The 20,820-nt window shown below is 47.4% G+C and overlaps 1 protein-coding gene across 3 annotated transcripts in view; it reads right to left on the bottom strand.

The window, feature by feature from the left end:
• Positions 1-20,820, bottom strand: part of Csmd2 (CUB and Sushi multiple domains 2) — a 546,044-nt gene that overhangs the window by 118,655 nt on the left and 406,569 nt on the right. For all 3 annotated transcript variants that reach the window (XM_048815794.1, XM_015485297.2, XM_048815793.1), the window contains 3 exons: positions 10,521-10,723; positions 5,103-5,294; positions 968-1,106 (listed from right to left, as the gene is read on the bottom strand). In XM_048815794.1, coding sequence (XP_048671751.1) covers positions 968-1,106; positions 5,103-5,294; positions 10,521-10,723 — 534 coding nt within the window. The remainder of the gene's footprint in view (positions 1-967; positions 1,107-5,102; positions 5,295-10,520; positions 10,724-20,820) is intronic.

Here is a 20,820-nt window from a genome sequence, read left to right as displayed (position 1 = left end):
GTGGGGGGGGGGGGCGAGGGCCACTTGCTCGTGATGAGAAGAGCTGCTCTGGGAAAAGTACTTGGTTTTGTGCAACCTTCATCTGCGGTGCCCGCAGGCACCAGGCAGAGCTGTCCCGAAGCGGGATATGGGCGCCGTCAGCTGTAAGGAGGCCAGGGCAGCAGCAGGGGAGGATAGTCCTTCACTTCCAAGGAGGCTGCTGCCATGGGCGGGGGCGAGCTTGTTTTGGAGGGAGGTGTGGGTGCGAAGAGGGGGCTATGGCGAAGTCAGGCAGAGGAACAGGGACAAGGAAAGGCAGCTGGGAAGGCCCAGAAGAGACCCGAGAAGCAGAGGAGAGGAACTTCACAAAACCAAGGGAAAGCAGCCTCGGGTGGTGGGCGTGGTCAAGACGCGCACGGGGTGAGGCGTGGAAAGCTCCGTGTGGTTGACAACCCGGAGTCGGTTGGTGTCTTTTCTCAGTGGAGGCTGCAGAGGAATGGTGGCGGCAAGGCCAGACTCCTTGGGCTGAGTGACTGGGAGGGAGGAGTAAGAACAAGTGGAGGCAGTTCTTCTGCAAGCCTGCGGGTAAAGGGAACGAAGGATGCGGGGGCAGCAGCCAGGCGGGGAGGATGCAGGGGACCTGAGCCTGCTCCTCTGCCAGGGAGTGGGGAGGAGCAAAGGAGGAAAATGCAGAAGGCTACGCAAAGGACTCCAGCAAGGGCCTCCCTTCTGAATCAGAAAAGAAATCACGACGGCCATGTCAGAAATGATGACAAGGATCCTAGAGGGGACAGCGTGGGACCACTGAGCTCAGGAAGGAGGGATTTAATACAAGCTAGTTTTCCTTTCTCTCCTGTTGACTGGCTCACTTCCCAAGGTTCCGAGAACTCCGCCCACAGATCTGTGTCTACTCACCTGGGGGCCCAGGTCCTCAAACCCCTAGGTGCTCTGAACCCTCCGTCTCCCACCCGGGGGGAAAGGTACATACATGTTAAATACCAGGGCGATGACGTAGTCTGGCGAGACGGTCACTTTCCAGTCACACTCCTTGCCTGGCGGATAGGGCTCGGGATAATTTGGCGACAGGATGACTCCTGATGGTCCCGTCAGGTCTCCCCCACAAGGAGCTGAGGACAGAGGAGGTGGAAGGTGAGGCTGTCCCCTTCCCCCTGGTCACCTGTTAGTGGGTACCCAATAAGCAAGGTAGAAAGCGGGGTGGGGCCGAAAGGCCCAAGTTAAAATGTAGCTGGAGCAGAGGGGACGGTGGGATGACAGTTCGACTTGGGAGTGATGGAGATGTGTTGGAAGAAGACCGCAGGGGCACCACATTGTGACTGTACCAAACGACACTGAATTGTTCCCTTTAAAATGGGCCGTTTTCTGCCATGGCATTTTACATCTATAAATTATGTTAAAACCATATCTGGCTTTGCCACTTCCTGGCTATGTGACCTAACCTTTCTGGCCTTGGTGTCCTTCCTGTATGATAAAAAGAGATCATATCTGCTCTGTGGGGCGGCTGTAAGTGTTCTTGGAGGGTCTGTTGTGGCATTTGGCATGGAGTCAACGGTCAGCAGGGCGCCATCTCTCTGTCTGACTTATGAACTGTGCAGTACCCTTCTGCAGCCTCACGTCCAGATTCCAGGGGAGTTTTGTGGGTGATCACTGCCAGTTCCAGCCACTCCGTGTCAGAAGGAGTGGAAACGTGGTGGTCTCTGCCTGCCAAGTGCTGGCCTCCCTTGCTGCCAGTGCTCTTGGCATCGGCTTGGGGCTGCAGATATGGTCCAGCTTTCCAAAAGCCCTTTGCCAAGAGCAAGTGGGTGCCTCCCTCAGCTGGATGGGGGTGCTGCGGATCCCCAGTGAGTCCTAGATGATCCCCATCCCTGAGATCACAGGCAGGTGTGGAGAGACAAGGTGGCCAGGTCATCTAGCAAGAGAACCCAGGGACCTCTTGCAACCTCCCCCAGATCCTGAGCCAGGTCCCCCCTCACTATTTGGCTTGGGAAATTGTTAGATTCCTCTTCTCTGTGAAACAGAAACCAGATAAATTAGCTGAGAAAGAGGAAGAGGAGAGAGGCTTGGGAGTTTCAGCAAAGAGGTGGCAGAAAATAATGTTCCCAGAGATTGGGAGAGTGTGACCCAGGAAATATGTGGGGCTACAAGGTTAGGACACTGGCTTGGGCTCTTGCTGTTCTGTGGCAGGAGGCTGAAGAGAGTGAGAGCTGGGAACTGTGTGGGGTCAAGAGCAGGAGAAGTGGGCCCCAGGGCACCGCTGAGGCAGTGGGGTCAGCAGACAGTGACCCACAGAGTGCAGAGAGTGGGTGTTGGGCACTTGAGTCTCTCTCATTCTTCTCCACTGAGCCTCAAGGCAGAGGGCTGGATAGAGGTACACACTGCGGTCAGTATGGTCAGGACCATAAAGCAGCACTGCAAGGCCCAGTCACAGAGGTGGCCCTGCTCTGGCCCGTCCAGAAAGAGTTAGATGTAGCCTCCCATCAGAAGCACCGGCCACCATGGAGTCGTCCCTGGGGGCCTCTGTGAGGTCTCACCTCTAGGCAAAGGTCACCACCTGGACCTCCCTCTGCCAGCTGGGGGGTTTCTCCCCTCAAGATGAGGTGAGTCTGGGAAGTGCACTAGTCGTGGGTTCCAGGCCAGACCCTGACCCAGCTCTCCTCCAGATGGGCTGCAGGCATCTGATAGCCAGGGACCCACTTCCCACTCAGGACCCTGAATGGGCTTTTCTGCCCTCTGCCAGGGGTACCCCATGGCCCTGGTGGACTCCCGAGCTGTGTCACCAACAGGGGTGTGCTGATTTAACAAACCATGGAGATACCCAGCTGGGAGAGGGCACCAGCTGCCAATCATCCCAGATAGCCAAGAAACAGGAAGGCTGTACTCAGAGGCAAGAGTTGCAAAAAGGGCATTGATTTAGAAACCACACAGTCCTGGGTTCAAATGCTGACACCACTCACGAGCTGTATGAATCTGGGCAAGTTCTCCTCCCTCTCTGAGCCTCCATTTCCTCATCTCTCAAATAAAAAAACAATGATAATAATGGATTCTAACACACACAGAGAGTTTACTAGGAACCAGGCAGCATGGTTCTGAGGACTTTACAGTGTTATCTTGTTTAACCATAAAACAACCCCATGAGACAGGTACTATTATTTCACTTTTTTACAGGCAAGGAAACTAAGGCACAGGGAGGGTAAGCAATTTGTAGAAGACCACCCAGCTTGTTGCAGTGAAGCCAGGGGTCAGAATCCAGAACCGAGCTCTAAGCTCACATGGCGACTTTGACTGTGATCATGTCTAGTTTTGCACCTATCACAGAAGGATGCTCGAAAAATATTTGTTTTCTTTCTTTGCTTCCCTCTTATAATGAAGGGCCATCAGGGCCAGCTAGACCCACTCATGGCAGACTGCCAAGGAGCTGGAAATTAGGGGCTTGTCACTGGGATTTCCAGTCTGTTTGTGAGAAGAGGCGAAGACATTTATTCTGTTGCCCAAGGAACACTTCCTAATGCCGTGTGTGGAACAAGCAATGAAAGCTGAATTAACCCCGCAGCCCTGCTTCCTGCCCATTACGGCTCCCGTCGGCCCAACAGTGCAACTCCCCCTCCCGGGGCGGCTCCACTCAGGACTTGCTTCTCTGCAAAATAAGTCTCAGGAACCACGGCCTTGTGCAGAGTGGAATGTGGAAGGGGCCTAAGAGGTCATCTGAGATTCTCTTCGGCCTCACCAAGATTCCCTTGATCAGAGGGAAATTCTGGCTCAGGGAAGGGAAGTGAGCCCAGGAATTTGAAATAGGAAACACAGAAGAAAGGGAAGGAAGCAGAGATGGAGGGAGAGACATTCTTATTTCTTGAGATAAAGGTTAGCTGTGTTGTCACCCCACAATGCCATAGTTACCCTTGCACTTGAGGAAATGGAGACTTAGAGAGTTGAAGCAATTTTCCTAAGGCCACAGAGCCAAATGCTAAACCCAGACCCATCTGCTCCCTTGTCCCGTGCTCTTTCCTACACATCACAGTGAGCAGTTAAGAATGGAGCTGGTTCTGGAACTCAGTTCTCCACCTCCTGTGTGTTCACCATGCTCCTGCTCATACATGCAGGTGACCCCTCTTCCCACTGAAGAACAGTACTTGGCATCTCACTACAAGTTCCAGCCTTCGAGCCACAACTGACCATGGCCAGTCCTCAGGTGCCCAGATGGTGCCTCCCACAGAGCACATGTGGAAAGAGGCGCAGAGCATCCCCAGGATGGGGGTCTCAGGAAGCCCCCCTAGTCTATTCCCAACAGGGGACCTGGCACGGAAGGTGGGAGAATGAAAGGCTTTGTTTTCAGACTGGTATGGATGCAGGTGATGGCTGTACCATGTCCTAGCTGTGATTTGGGGCAAGACATCCAAATTTGTCTATTCAGTTTCCAAAACTGTTGATGAGAAAATGGTGCTAATTTCTGAGAGCTACAGAGGTGAGTTCAATGAGGTCAACTAAGTAAACATCCAGCGTGGGGCACACAGCAAGGGTTCAGTGACCACCTGTCCCCTGAGAGCACCCATCACGGATGCGGGCGATCAATGCATTTATCATTTCACCTGAGAAAAAGAGCCACGTGGAAGTGAGCACCTGGGGCGACTGCTCCTACCCCTTTTTCTTTCCTGTCCCTCTCTTCCTTCAAGTTCCCTCTTCCACCCATCTCTAGTAGGGAGGGACAAGGTTATTCAGGCCCCACCCCTTACAAGTCTCAGGACTTCTATTTCTTCATTTGTCAAATGGAGAGGTTCTAAGACTGAGGACCCATTCCATGAACCCAAACCCAGGTAGCCAACAATCCCCTGGAGAGGACAAGCACCTTTCCTTTGCACCTGAGCCTATGAGGCCCCTTCTGGTGCTTTAGCTAATTAAAGGGCCACGTTAGGACCTGCTGACCCCACTACCCAAGGTGACCCCTGCTCCTTCTTGTGCAAAGGAGGGTAGACTTTGGATTTTCTACAGATTTCAGCTGTTCCAGTTCTCCTGGCCCTGAACTCAAGAAGCAGCTGCCACTCGTGTGGAGGAATCTGGGGCACAGCACTGTGAGACCCGAGGGCGGAGTGCACTCCGCAGCTGCTCCATACCAATGCACGTGGGCGGGCTGGGCTGCCAGAAGAATCTGTTTTCTATCTTCACGCAGCTGATCTCTGCACTTCCCTGCAGCACGTAGCCAGGGTCACACTGGAACACTGTGGAGTCCCCAGCTTCCCAACTGTTGCCACTCCGGCTCCCGTTCTGTGGGACCCCAGGGTCATTGCAGGATGTCGCTGTGGACACTGGGACAAGAAAACAGAAGAGGGAGCAGGTTGCCTCCATGTCTGCCAGTCAACGAAGCTCCCAGCTCATCACCCATGCTGACCACTGTCACCAGTGCCACTGCTAAGACCGGTCATCAGCTGCGGCAACTCTAGGGCCACCATCCTCCAACATTATTATAACAGCATCCACCTGTCACTCACACTGACACCACCACCGTGGTTCTCCCAATACCTTCGCCATTGTCATGACTAAACTGTCATGCGATTCTATGGGGAAAGCAGGATTGTACTGCTATGATTGTGAAATTGAATTCAGCTTAATTTAAGAACACAAGAATTGCGTATGGACAAAACTTTGCAACTTTGTATAACATAACTAACATGATCAGGACCAGGGAGTGAGAAGATAAGTAGAGCATACATACATGCCACGCATTCAATCATAAGGGTTTGCAAAGGAGTCTGGAGGTGGCCTGCCCATGTCTGAGCAGTCATTGTGAAGTTGCAGGGAGTTTACTGAGGTCTGGTAACCATGCTGTCTCCTGCATGTGCACAAACAACTAAGGAGCCATCAGACCCAAACCACAGGTAAAGATAAATCAGATATTTATAACAAGTGGCAAAGTTCAAAACCAAGGCAAATGGATGCGGGGGGGAGGTCTTAAAACTTTTTTTAAGTTGGGAATTTTGGAGACATGGGTGGTACACAGTTGAATACATAGCAGGTTTTTCAAAGCAAAGTGCTGAGTGAATGTGGAGGAATGAATGAAGGATAAAAGAATGATTATATCATGAGAAAATGCACCAGAGGAAATGGTGTAAAAGTCCAGAGAATTCTGAGACAGTTGCAACAACCCCAGGTGCCTCCATACTCAGAGCTGACAACAGTGCCTGGTTTTCAGCTTGTTGTCCCTCCTACACCCCAGGAACAGACCCCAGGGGCAAGAGGATCTGGAGGTCAAGGAATAACTCATGCTCATTTTCCTGGGAGGGTTAGTGTTTCTAAAAATTTTCAGGAAAAATTGCTTTTACACTAAAGCAGAAGAATTTATTCTGGTGCAGAATGTAAAATTCACATGAGCTTTTACCCAAACACGTGAAGCCTCAAAGAGATTTCTGTGTTTCTACATCCTCCAGCCCTCCTGCAGAGATGCACCCATTCTCTTTTGCTACCAGGAGGCCTAGAGCAGAAAAATCCCAGAAGAGACATTCTAGAGAAACTGTGCAAAAATGTCACTAATTATAGGATCTGGGATTGTGTGGGCCAGTCTGGAGTAGCAGTACCTATACCTTAGACTCAATAACACCAATGGTAGCCTAGGACAAACGGCTCATGGCTAAATCTGGCTCTGTGCTTCTTTCTAAAAATAAAGTTTTATTGGAACACAGGCATGCTCATTTGTTTACATGTTGTCTGTGGCTGCTTTCATGCTGTGCTGGCAGAAAACAAATTGTTACAACAGAGACCATATGGCTCACAAAGCCTAAAGAGTATCTAGTCTTTGACAGAAAATGTTTGCCAATCCCTGGTATATGGTATCCTATCTTAAGCCCTCTGTGTTTGAGATCACATTTTAAAACTGATCCTTTGCTTTTATCTAGTTTCAGTCATTAACAGCATGGATGATGTGCTACCACTATGCTCCAACTACATTTGTAGAATCTTCCAACAGAGCAAGCTCAGTGTCCCCTTCTTTCCTCCCTGCAGGACCCTTGCATTTCTGCTTCTGCCTGTCACAGTCTTGCTGCAGATCTTCCTATGCCAGCTCCATCTTGCCCTTCAGTTCCCAGCTCCAACATCACCTCATTAACAGGCCTCCTTGATCACCCGCTTCTGGGCTCATCCGGGAATCCCCTTCCATCAATTTTATCATATTATCCCATTTTGTTCTTTTTTACAGCATAACCTATAATAATCTTGCTAATTTATTTGTTTGCCTCTTTCTTGTATATCACTTGGGTATCTCTATGAGAACAGAGACCTTGGCTGTTCTGCTTCTAACTGTGTCCCCAGGGCTTAGAGCAGCACTCAGCACATAATAGTGCTCAGTAAATATTTGTTGAATAAATGACTGAATGAAAAAATCATCAGCGTTTGACACTTATTGGATTTATTTATAAAATTAAATAAGAATCAGTCTTCTTCCTTCCCAATTAAAAACAGACTTAGCTTTCATCTCTGGCTTTACAGTGCACTGTACACATGTAAATGATTCCCTAGAAAGAAAATAGCTCACTGTTCCGACCATACTCAGAAAGATTATTTATCGTGGAGGCAATAGAATGCAAAGATTAAGAGCCTAGGTCTGGGAATCAGGCTCATGGGTTTTGATCCAGGTTCTGTTACTTATTTAGTAGATGACCCTGTATGAGCCACCTCAGAACCACATCTGCAACATCATGGTGCTCATATCATAAGGTTTTTGTAAAAATTGTAAGAGCGGGGAAGTTAGTGTGGCACCTACTTAATATTGCGATCGCACTTCCTGCTCACCATTTTTTTGTTTTCATTTTATCTTTAATGCTCCTGAATTTGAGCTGCTTGGCAAAATCCCTAGGGAAAGGCTGGATCCATGTGGTACAGACAGGATGTTAGATGTTACACAGTTATGTTTACTTAATAAAGCCAAGCCTGCGCTAATCTAATCGTCCCTGGCATTTCTGTACAATCTCCTGTCAAACACGCACTATAAAGTTAACATGGGGTAAGCCATTCTCTCCTCCCTAGAGTAGTCCTGGTATTTGCTAAGTGATGACAGCAACAGGGAAGGTGACCTTTCCCACACCCTGGTTATGTGTGGAATACTGGGCCAGCTTGTCATGGCCTTCTTGTAGCCCAGGCTGAGTAGCTTTGACCACTCTTCCCCCTGTGGGCCTCAGCAATGCTCAGGGCAGCCATGAAAACCATCCATCACATGGCATGACCCTAAAACTAAGATCATCAAGTGGGATGGCAAGTAGGTGAAGCATCAAGTCAAAGCAGAATGACAGGTGTTGACAATGTGCTCAAGAAATGGAAGCCAAGTGCTGGGGCTGCTGTGGCTGCAGCAATTTATTCTGAGTGGGGAGAGCGGGCAGCAGTGGCATCAGAGATGAACCCTGAAGGATGAATCGGGCTTCTGCGAGCAGGGCCATGTGTGAGAAAGCAGTCCCAGCAACGGCACGACCACTGGAGAGCACCAGGGACTCAGCCCCACATGGCAACGCTGAGGACACAGGGGAGGTCACATAATGCAAATGTCTGGGGGAATCTGTCAGCATAATAATGGGCTTCTTCTTTGTTTTGGCTTTTGTTTTAAGCCATACCCATCAGCTTGGGCATTGCTGGGGAAAATACATGTTTGCCTTTAATTATTCATGATGCTCCTTTCCCCCAGAGTGCCTGAGTCTCTCCAGCACTCTCTCCTCCTTACGCTGGGACAGCCTTCCAGTGGGATAGCCTTCCACCGCCTAACCCCAGCACTCTTTGTTCACGTTTGTTCCATGAAATGCAGGTCTCTTGAGATGGCCTCCAGCAAAGCCAACCATGGTCAAACATGTTTGCACACTGAGACCTACTGGACATGTTTTGAGCTTATGTGCATGAGCATACCAAACACGCTCGCAGGCCTCACATTACGGATAATCTCTCTGAGTCTGCCTCATGCAGCACCTTCCTAATATTACTTGACCATGCAAACTTCTTTTTCTTGCAGTACCGATTAATATTCCACGGAGCTCTGAGAGAGACTGGAAATGCTAGGCTGGAAGCCTGCACAAGTGTTAAGTGGGCAAATTAATAAGTAGAGCTGTCCCTTAGTGTCCTCAGGGGTTGGTTTCAGGTGACCTCCCAAGGACACCAAAATCCAGGGATGCTCAAGTCTCTTACATTGTATAGCATAGTATTTGCCTATAACCTACATACATCTTCCTCTATACTGTAAACCATCCCCAGATTCCTTGTAATACCTAATACAATGCAAATGCTAGGTAAATAGTGGTTATACTCTATTGATAGGGAAGAACAAGATAAAAGTGTGTACATGCTCAGTACAAAGGCTATTTTTTTCCAGCTATTTTGTTCCAGGGTTGGTTGAATTGATGGATGCAGAGCTCACAGACGCAGAGGACCAACTATATGAAAGAACATGATCCTGGAGACCCTCATCTACTCCACACGCTGCTAAATGCTCATCTCCACCGAGAAAAACAGCAACAACAACAGAGATGCAGAAAAGAACTAGAAATAGGGTGTGCAATCCTGTTACAGCCTTGAGGATGCCAGGTGTAGATATACCAACTGGGAGGGGATGTAGGGGCAAGCCGTGGCACAGGTGCCACACAGACTTGCTCTGGAATCACCATGGAAACCTCCCCCCACCCGACACACACACACACAGTGGAGTAAAGAGATGGTAATGAGGACAGCTGCTGTATAATAAACATACGTGACAGCAGAGGAAGAGTCATTTGTTCAGGGAGAGGAGTGATGGAAGAGGCACTTGGGAGGAGATGAGACGGTGCGTTTGAGGAGAGGCAGGCACGCCACAGGAGCTATCCAGTGTCAGGACTTGGAGGTTTGAGAATTGCCTGCTTTGGGCAGTGCTTTGTCACGCTCCTCCATAACTGGCTACTGTGGTACATAATTAATTGAATTTAGATTACTTGTGTTTGGCTTCCAGTCCTCACCCCGACCTGCCCTAAATGAAGAGCCAGAGCATGTGGCATGTTGTACCGTTCCTCCATGTGCCTGGCCTTTCAGCCCCAAGGGACCACCCTCTGCTTCTGGACCCCATGGTCCTTCCTGCTCCGGCATCATTCATGGGTTCTTTGCACCAACGATGCCCTATTTTCTCCTTTTCACATAATAGGGGTCTGCAAGTCCTCCGAGTCCAACTCAGCGGCACCTTCCATTTCACAGAGGACCACTCTGTCCTTGAACACTCTCTTGAGTTACTTCTACCCACTTTTGGGGGTCTGAGTTTGGATACTTTTCTAGAACACCTTCCTTGATGTTCCAAGGTTACGGCAATGGTCCATGTCTCCATCCACAGCTGATCAATTTGTATGCAAGTATCTATCAACCTGCCTGCTTTCCCCACCCGAATAAGTTCAGCAAGGCTATTTGAACAAGTTATAAGTTAGGGACACAGCAGATGCTCAAGAAATCTCTTTTCATAGAAGGAGAGATGGAGGGAAGCAGGGATAGAGGAGGTTGGCGTGGCTGGACACATGGAGAGGGGCTGGGAGAGGGTGAGCACAGACCTGAGAACTGAATGGCAAAGCCTTGCTTGCTGGTGAAGAAGTCCGTGCTGAACTGCAGAACGACCGAGTTGAAGGTGCTGTGCAGGTCCTTGGGCAGGACTGAGCCGCTCAGCTCCTTCAACAGAACCCCGCTCTCCACAGGCCCGTCCCAGATGCGCAGCACATCATGGACCTCCTCTGTATCAAACACCAGGAAGTGGAGCCTGGATGGAGAGAAGAGGCAGGTGGTCACGCCGGGCTGGGCTCTTTCTTTCCAGGGACTTCTGGGCAGGGCAGGTCCTAAGCCTAGGAAGACTTGGAGGAAGGGGGAGGCAGCATCTGCAGTATCCTCTCAGCAGAACCACTAGCAATGGGGACAGGAGTGAGGGGGTTCAGACTTTATGCATCTCATTTATTATGAACTCTACATTGCTGTGGTCAGACCCTACCTCTCTCTTCTATCCTACGCAGCCCCCAGACCTGAGTCAATATCCTAACCATTCTAGATTGGGGAGGGGTCTGGGTTGGAAAAGGACACAGGTTTTTAAAAAAGGTAGGGGACAAGGGGCACTGTGGGGGTCTCTGAGAAGCTGGCCCACCTGCAGCAGGAGCAGGGGTGAGCCTCTGTCTAGGTTTCTCAGAGCAGAACTCTAGGGATATCAGCTACAGACAGGCTTGGTTTAGATAATCCCTGCAAACCTCAGCAGGCTAGACAGGGGCCCCCCAGGTATGGGGCCCTGCAAGTCATGCTCAGAACTTGCAGAGCAATGAAGCTTGGTAGGAACCGGAATTCTTCCCAGACAAAATGGTTCTGGCAGCCAAAGATACCTTGGCTCCAAGCTTATGTGACTCTGTTAGTAGATTTCTTTAAAATTCTGGAATAATTTTAGACTTACAGAAAAGTGCAGAGATTACACAGAGAATTCCCACAGACCCTTCACCCAGCTCTTCCAGTGGGGACATCATACGTTTCTATAGTACATTTGCCACAACTAAGAAACCTATGCAGGTATGCTGCCATGAACTAAGCTCCAGAGTTGCTGTGGATGTCACCAGTGTCTCCTCTAATATTCTTTTCCTGTTCTGGGATCCAATCCAGTTAAGGCTCCCTTTTAAAAAAAACATCTTTTTAAATGATAAAAATGAGACATGCCTAAGTCAGTAAAAAGCAATCAATACACAGGTGCATTGAATTTCTGAAGTCTCTTTCTCATACAACCAATCTCTTTTGCAGAGTTTTCCACATAATAGCAGGTTTGATGCATATCCTTCCAGAAGTTTCTCAATGTTCCTCTATACATATTGTTTCCCCCACATGGGACCATATCTTAAATAGTTTTTAAAAAATTTTCTTTCTTCACTTAATATCATAATCTATCTATCTATCTCCATCCCTTTTTTTCTATAGAAATTAACATTATATTTCACTATTTCCCATAAAACTTCAGGGAACTTTTTCATCTTTATGCAACTTTGCACATTTATGTTAATGTTTTGGTTGAGTTCTAGAAATAGATTTTTTTGGGGGGTGTGGAAATGTATCTATTTAACTTTTTTTTGATAGATTCTGCTAAATTGCTAAATTATCCTTTCAAGTGGTTGTATCAATTTATATTCCCACTAAACAGTATTAATTTTATATTCTCTTTAAACTCCACTTTTCAAATATCAAATATTATGATGTTGCAAATATCTTCCATATTAAAATACTCCCAGCTGCCAAACCAAAATGGTATTTCACTGGTATTTTAAATTTAGATAATTTAGAATCTCACCTAACATGGGAAATCTTTGCACATATTTATTGGGGCATTTTTATCTCTTCCTATCCTTTATCCATCTTAATTGTGTTATTGGTCTTTTAAAATTCTATTTATGCACTATGAATTTTGTTATCTTTACATATTTTGATTCTTCTTTTATATGATATGTATTTCAATACAAATAGTTTATATCTGGTTCCTTTTTTACCTCTAAGTTGTGTTTATGGTATTCATTTTGTGTAGACATTATTTATTTTATATTATAAAATATGTTAATCTTTTAAAGATACAGGGATGCTATATTAAACCTGGGCAGACCTTCTTTCATTTCCAAAAATGATTAAAAACCAAAACCTTACTGTTTTTACAGAATTTGCATAGTTTCATTATTTTCTCAACTGGACATTCACTTATCCGGACACCTATCTAAAGTAGCCTGCTTCACATATTGTCTATTAAAACATCCAGTTCACTTCCTCCTTAGGAAGAAACTCAGTGTAAATTTAGTTTATTTCTGTGTGCACAATCTCTTTCCCCAGCTCGAGAGTGATTTTCATCAGTGTGGGTCTTGTTTAAGTTTGCAGCTTCATACTTAGGACATTCCAGACCACTGGGACAGGGTTCATGAGTACCTATGGCATGAAGACACTCATAACTCAAGTATCCAGGTTTGAAATGTCCCCTTGGTCATGGGTCTGTTCTGGGTCTCTGCTGAGTTCTAGTGCACCACATAGCCTACACTGGTGGTACTGGGGTCGTAGCTCACTGTACTTTTCATATTCCTCATATTTTGATATTCTTTTTTTTGGAGCGGGGTACCGGGGATTGAATTCAGGAGCACTCGATCACTGAGCCACACCCCCAGCCCTATTTTGTATTTTATTTAGAATGGGGTCTCACTGCATTGCTTAGCTGAGGCTGAGGTGGCTTTGAACTTGTGATCCTTCTGTCTCAGCCTCCTGAGCTGCTGGGATTATGGGGGCGCACCACCATGCCTGGTTATTTTGATATGCTTACAGGGAAAATTCCCCTTTATCTACTTTCCCCAAAATATCTTAGCTTATTTCCCAAATTTACTCTATCAGATAAATTTTGCTCTTAGCAAGTTGAGAAAAAAATCTTATTGAAACTTTGATTGGAATTGCACATATTTATTAATTAATATGGGAAAGAATTGATATTGTGGTTACTAATTTTCCCCCAGCCAGGAGCACTGTAAATATCCTTGGCAAAGTTTTATGGTTTTCTTTGTTATAATTGTCTTCTTAGCACATTTTTTGTTAAATTCATTCTTTGGCTGTCTATAAGTTTATGGTTTTGGATTCCATTGAATGAGATTTAATTTTTAGTTACATTTTCTAGTTATTTATTGGTTTTTTTTTTTTTTGTGTGTGTGTGTGTGTGTGTGTGTGTGTGTCTTATTTTCACTCACCTGTTGGTCCTAACAAGATTCAAGGGAATCCCTGGGATTTCCCTGGTGGACCCTTCTTAGCTGTAAATGGAGGCTCCTCAATAACAGGAGCTACATGAGGCGGAGGCCACACCTTGGATTGAAAAGTGGGGAAACACACTCACTGCGGTGCCCTGCTGTTCCCTTCCTTCTCTGCATTCTCCCTGTTACTCAGTAAGTACCCTGTGGAATCAGCAGCCAACCACAAGAATGGACTCTGTGCTGCAGGCCTACACACCTGCTCTCAGAAAGGAGAGGCTGATGTGGGCTGCACTTGTCACGGAAGGAAGGAGGAAATAAAACTTGAAGTTTGGGTGGCATAAAAGGGAAAGTGTTGGGATTTAAGAATGGAGGCAGAGAGGAGGTAAAGGTGCCTGGGAAGAGGCAGCTCCATGCTTGGGTCCAAGTGGCCTCAGGATGTCAGAGGGAACAGGCTGGGTAGAGAGGGGAAGGAAATGAGTCTCAGAAAGAGCCTCATGAGTTTGGGCTTCATCCTCTGTTAGCCAGAAGCTGTTCCAGAGGATGTCCGGAGTCCCTGAGGGTGAATAATTGAACAGCGAGGGAGTGAATGGATGAATGAATACAGGAACTCCCAGGAGATCCAGTCGGACAGGAAGCAGAGGAAAGCGAGAATATGGAGACTGAGTAGAAATGAAAGAAAGTATGTTTCTCTAACAACCACGGTGTATAAGGTCCTTCTCCATGATCTCATCGAGTCTGCCTGAGCATCTTTTGTTGGTATCATCAGTACCATCTTTACAAATGAGAATCCTGAGGCTCAGAGAGGCTGAGTAACTTGCCCAAGGTCAAGGGCTCGTTAAAGAGTAAGTGGAATGAACATGACCTAATGATCGTCCAGGTTGGACTTGGGGCTTCTCATACCCCCCGAAGGAAGATACAGTGGTTGAAAGTGGAGCATGGGCTGCAAAGGAGCTGTCAGTAATGAACTGCTTCCTCGTGGATCATATACAATGATGCAAGACCATGAATTTTAAATGCCAGATCACTGCATTCAGCATAGTTAATCTATTAATCAGACACAGTCTTATTGGTATTGATGAGACCAAGAGGAGGGGAGAGGAGGGAACTGTGAGAACTATACCTTGGCAACTAAAAGGACTGGGGGTCAAGTTCCCAACCCTGGGTGCCATATTGCAGAAGTTCTTAGAATTGGGTGCTACCCCTGCATGCACAAATCCATTAAAATATTATCAGCTGTGGCAGCTGTGGTGAGGAGAATGGAGGGGTGCAGAGACAGAGGAACCGTTTAAGAAATAGCAGCCTGAGAAGACCTCTCCAAGGAGGTGAGGTTTAAGCAAGATGACGGGCTTAAAGGGAGCCGGCCCTAGGCAGAGCAGGCAGGGTGAGAGGTGGGAGGTGGCTTTTCCTGTATAAAGGGCAGCACTGCAAAGGTCCCAGAAGGGAAGCAGCCCCAGGGCATCTGAGCAACAAACAGGCCATGGGGGCAGTAAGCAGCAGGCAGAGGCCGGGCCTGCTGGGACTTGGGTTGGGGAAGAAGTTTGGACTTTATTTTCTGGGCTAAGGGGAGTCACTGAAGGATTCTAAGCTAAGGCTTGATGAGGTCTGATTTGTATTTCAGGATGGCTCTGGCTCCAAGAACGAGAATAGATTGACAGAAGGGCCTGAGTAGATGCAGGAGAATTAGCTAGGGGCCTGGTTACAAACCCTTGATGAGAGCCAGGGAAGACTGGGTTTGCCACACTGGCCACATTTATTCAGACTCCTATTGAAAACTTTCCTCATCTTATGGACATCAAAGTGCATAAATACCAATTCGAGTTTCTGATCAATAGAAGCAATTCCAGGCCCAAGCAGACATTTGGGTCTGTCTGAGCACCTCCCCAGCCGGTGAGCCCTGGGCCTTCTTTTGGGTTTTGAAATATTGCGAATGGTCTGGGGACCCTGCCTGTGCTGTGTCCCCAAGTGGGAAGCACTGAAGGGGAGAGAAGAGGTGACAAGGTACCCCTTCCTATTGATGACTTGCGTGTGTGTGTGTGTGTGTGTGTGTGTGTATCATCAACACAAAACAGGTCATTTCCCTGGGAAGATGGATGACGTATATTGTGCGTCAGGTTTCGCATTGAGCCACTGGGGTGTGCAAAGCTGGAGGCTGCTGCGCTTCTTTAAGGGGACACGGAACACACAGTAATCTATGTCCTAGGTGCTGCAGAGTGGGATACCACAGGGTGCTGTCAAAACAACTGGAGGAAAGAGAGAGCTAGACAATGGGGGGACCACCTCTGCACCAGCTGCTCTGTGTGTATTGCCTCATGTCCTCGTGAAAAGCCTGCAATTTAGAGTCTGTTTGTGCCATCTTTCCAAGGAGGCTATGAAGTTCTGAGGGCTTAACGCAGGCCACCTGCCAGCCATCAGACAGCAATAAGGAGCCAGAACCACTGTCACAACCATGTCCACCAGGTCTGAAGGCTTTGCCTTTACAACATCTTCTTCTAATTTCAGGGAGGCAAGGAAAGCTTGGAGGAGAGGGTGTCTTTGAAGCAGTTTTGAAGGAAGAAAGCAGCACTCAAAGAAATTGAGAGAGAGGAAGATGGCAAGAGAGAGTGCGGCTCATACCCGACATAAAAAGAGCAGTCCAGCTGGCCTGCTGGACACAGCTGCCTCCCGCACCCCCGCTCAACCTGGGCACAGTGACTTCTGTACCACGCCTCTGATCCATCACTCTTCTTTCCCTACAGAGTAGAGGAAGATGGCACCTAGGAAGTCCCTCATGGTGGCCTCTGTTGCCTTCTCCTGCCCCTTGATCTTCTCTGCTTCCTGGTTTTCTTGCTTTGGGGACTTCCTGTCCGTAAGGCTCTTACTGCCCCCCACCCCCAACCTATCCCATAGCACAGGTAGTGAGGTTGAGGGGTGCTTCTTCAGAAAGATACACTCAAGTCCCAATCTCATGTACCTGTGAATTTGACCTTATTTGGAAAGAGGATCATAGATGTCATTAAGCTAAGACCATGAGGTCAACCGGGTTAGGGTGGGCCTACACCTAGGGATTTATATCATCTGTGTAAGAGAAAAGAGCCACCTACTGACGTCCCTGTCTTGATGCCTCCCTTCACTGTTGGGCCTGTGTCTCACTCATCGCCTTGTCTCTGATAACAAACCTTGAGCCTGGCCACACCAACCACTTGGTGAATATGGTCTGATTGAATTGGCAAATGAATGAATGGCTCACAGCTGTCAGAGATTCCACAGTTCAGCCTAACTCAACCCACTGTCCTTGCCAACTGGGTGCCACTTGGCCAGAGACAGTGGCATGAACAACCCCTCCATCCTAAGGAAAGTGCTTTCTGAGTCTCTGGAGGGTCTGGCATCTCTCTGCGCTCCCATGTCCAGTTCCTTGGGTCTTACAAGGGTATCTCTGGTGCTGGATAGAGGTAGGCTCTATCCAGCCCACAGACCTGGGCCAGTGCTCACTGCTGAGAGGAAACTCAGGAGAAACTGGGGGTTAGGCAACGGTGGTCTTACCCCTTAAATGTGGCCTGGAGGTTCCCCAGGCCCATTCAGTAGGTACTGATTTTGCACAATCAACAAATGGCAGTGACCAGGTGCAGATAGCTTAGCAGCCACTGCAGATGCAGTCAGGAATACGGCAGATTTCCTTATGACAATTCCAGAGTCCCATGTCCTACCACAGTCCCCTAAGAGCAGGTCCCTGCTGAAAATGCTCCCTCTGGCTCTTATGCCTTGCCTCCTCCTACCTGCCGCCACTGAGATTCCACCATGCCTTGATGGTGAGGCTGGTGAGGTTCAACATCAGGGAGAGGTGCTGTATAGGAGTCCAAATCTGAGAAGCTAGGAGAGTCCTGGGTTCTCACTGCTGGAGCATGCCCCTCTCAAGTGCTGTGCCCAGGCAAAGCTCGCTCCCACATTGAGCTCCTAGGTTCTTTCAGTCTGAAGGAAACGTGAACACATAGGGCCTTTTGGATTTGCATTTTAGTATCTCATTTGTATCTATTGCACATTGGAAAGCCATTCAAAAATGAGAAAGAAAAAAAAAAAAAACACCTATGGCATCTCAACATGTGGATTTCATTTGCCTTTTGACTGGAGCCCCAGAATATGGAAGTGCTTGGGGTGCTCCCAGGCAACTGTCACCACTGGTGTGAATCCAACAGACCCTGCACAGATCCGTGTCAGCGGATCTTTATGTTAGGGGAAAATGGCCTGTGAATGAACAGCTGCTGCAGGAGGGAGGGGGTCAGAAATCACTCCTGCCCCCAAATGAGAATGCAGTTTAAATTATCCTCAGTGACACTGGAGATGACAATAAGAAAATAATATTTGTTCAAGAAAATGTCCCCCTCTGAGCCACACAAGTGCAAACCAACAATTAAACCATGATCATAATAACAGACAATAATAATTAAGGCTTCGTGCTATCCAAAGAGCAAGCACTGAGAAGACAACCCGAAGCCCAAAGCCCGTGTCTAGAGCGGTGTCAGTGGTGCTTTTCTCCCAGGACCAGCTGGTACTCAAAAGAAAGCGATTCCTGGGTTATTTTTGAAAGTCAAAAAATAAAACTAGGCTTCAGATCACTGAAAAAAGTGGGTAACCATTGAGAGTGGTGACTTAGGCTGTGGCCTTGTGCTTTCCTCTACTGTGCTGGGTGACCTTGAATCTGACTGTCCTCTCTTCATGGTCATCCTGTGGTTGGGGCCTCTGAGGTTGCCTGTCATTAGAGCTTGCCATTATGTGTCAGGAATTTGATGACAGGGAGGTGCCTCTGTCCTTGGAAGAAATGCANTTGGAAGAAATGCACCCCCCCCCAAAAAAAAGCAAACCCCCCCCCCCCGGCTGTGGAGTCAAAGACCTGATCGGGCAACTTTGCAGAGCCTTAGTTTCCCCTTTGTAAAAGGACAGTATCATTATTTAGGAGGGTTCCATAAATGGAATTATGGGTACAGCATTTGATTAACATGAGTAACATTCACAAATGGTAAAACCACCTGAAACTAATTCCACTTTTGTTCTATTTATTTACTATTTTACTAGACTGGAGGGATGTGCTCAAGTCTCTGACTATGATGGTCAATCTCTGATAGATTGTGCTTTATGCTTTTTCCTTATGTTATTGGGGTGGACTCTGAATTTTATTCCATGAAAGAATTCCCTCTGCCCCTTTTAATGCTTCTTGGTTTTACCTTGAATTTTATCTTTTTTTATAAAAAAAGAAAATCAATATTGTTAATGCCTGCCTTTTATTTGTGTTCACATTCTATTCCTTTGACACAGCCTTGCATTTTTAATATTTGTCAGATTTTTTTAACACCTATCTATGCCTTGAAATATGGATGTTTAACCTGTAGCAAAAGAGGCTTCCCACCTGTGTGCCAGCATTCTGGGTCCCTTCTCTGGGATGCCCCCCACATCATCTGTTCTGGATCTGAGTCTTGAACTCTTGTCCCCTCTCACTTTGGTTCTTTGATGATCCTTAATCCAGGCCCCAGACTGGAGCCTGTCTCTGCTCACAGCCCTGTATCTGTGGACCCTCCCGATCCCCATCCATCCTGAGCTTCTCTAACCTTGGCCTGCTCCAGAGGCTGCTTCTGCCCCTTCATTCCCTTCTACCTCACTCAGCGGGGTGGCCAGACAGAGGCAGATTTATACTTAGTGCTCTTGGTGGAAGCGACAATGCCATGAGTTCAACTCCTGAGTCCTCTTCCTCGTAGGTGTGACCTCCCTTACAATAAGGCACAGCTATGAAATACATTTTGGTCACTGGGATGTGGGAGGAAGGCCTGTGTTACTGTCTGAATGTTTGTGTCCTCCCCAAATTCCTATGTTGAAATCTTAACTCTCAAGGCGACGGTGTCAGCAGGCAGGGCCTTTAGGAAGTGATTACATCATGAGGGTGGAGCCCTCATAAATAGGATTAGTGCCCTTATAAAGAGGCTTCAGGAAGCTTATTGGCCCTTACACCATGGGAGGACACAGCAAGAAGGTCCCACCTATGAGGAATGACACCAGATCTGCCTGTGCCTTGTTCTTGGACTTCCTGACCTCCAGAACTGTAAGGAGAAATGGTTGTTATATGTTCTTCATTTATTCTCTCTGGGTTGTGTTGTCACTCTATCTTCCATGCATGGCTACTTTTTTATCATGACTTCTGCACCTTTACTTTCTCTCTGCAGTCTTAGATCCTCTGGCTTATCATCTATTTCAATGCTTTGGTTTTTTATAGGGCACAAGCTGCTATTGTGGATTTGAGTTGTTATTGGACATTTACTCTCTTGGGATTCCTCACGTGTCACCATCACCGCCCTTCTACCTCTGGGGCTCTCTCCCCGATTTCACCATCCATCTCTACCCATCTTCTCTATTCCTATTCCTATTGTTTTTGGTAGCAGGGATTGAATCCAGAGGTGCTTAATTACTGAGTCACATCCCCAGCGCTTTTTCTATTTTTGGTTTGTTTTGAGACAGAGTCTCTCTAAGTTGTTGAGGCTGGCTTTGAACTCACAATCCTCCTGCCTCAGTCTTCCAAGCCACTGGGACTACAGGTGTGCCCAGCCACTGTGCCCAGTCCCATTCCTTATATTTGAATGAGACTATTACATAGATAGCCCTCGGAATTTTCTTCTGGCCACTGTAGTAAAATCTCTGCAGAAAGAAACAGTTTTCCTATTTCTTTAGGGAAATGGTTCTTTTTCTTTGGATGGCATGTTTTGTACGGCACCCTTTAAGTTTGTTTCACTGATTATTTTTTTAACCTGTCTTTTGAAAGGGAGAGAGCTACCCTGGTCCAGTGTGTTACTCCACAGGACACGTCCATTTCTTTGGCTACTACACCTACTACGAGGTGTTGAAATTCATTTCTGGGATCGTAAACTGGCAGTTAAATGGTTGTATTGTGGTCAGTCCAATTACCCAGGGCAGCCCGGCAGGATTATCGTTCTTGGATAATTTGAGGTAGTTTGTGTCTCTTTTTCTAGAGGTGATCCGTGAAAAAAGAAATCGCCAGAGAGTACCAGCACTCTCAAAGCCACATTTATACCTACCAGGCTATCCACATCCTCTCCTGCAAAACACCTTCCCAGCTCCTGTTGGCTGTTTCCTGATTTGTTGAAACCTT

Source organism: Marmota marmota, unplaced genomic scaffold (genome assembly GCF_001458135.2).
Source record: "Marmota marmota marmota unplaced genomic scaffold, marMar, whole genome shotgun sequence".
Lineage (NCBI taxonomy): Eukaryota > Metazoa > Chordata > Mammalia > Rodentia > Sciuridae > Marmota > Marmota marmota.
This window is presented reverse-complemented; position numbering and strand designations above follow the sequence as displayed.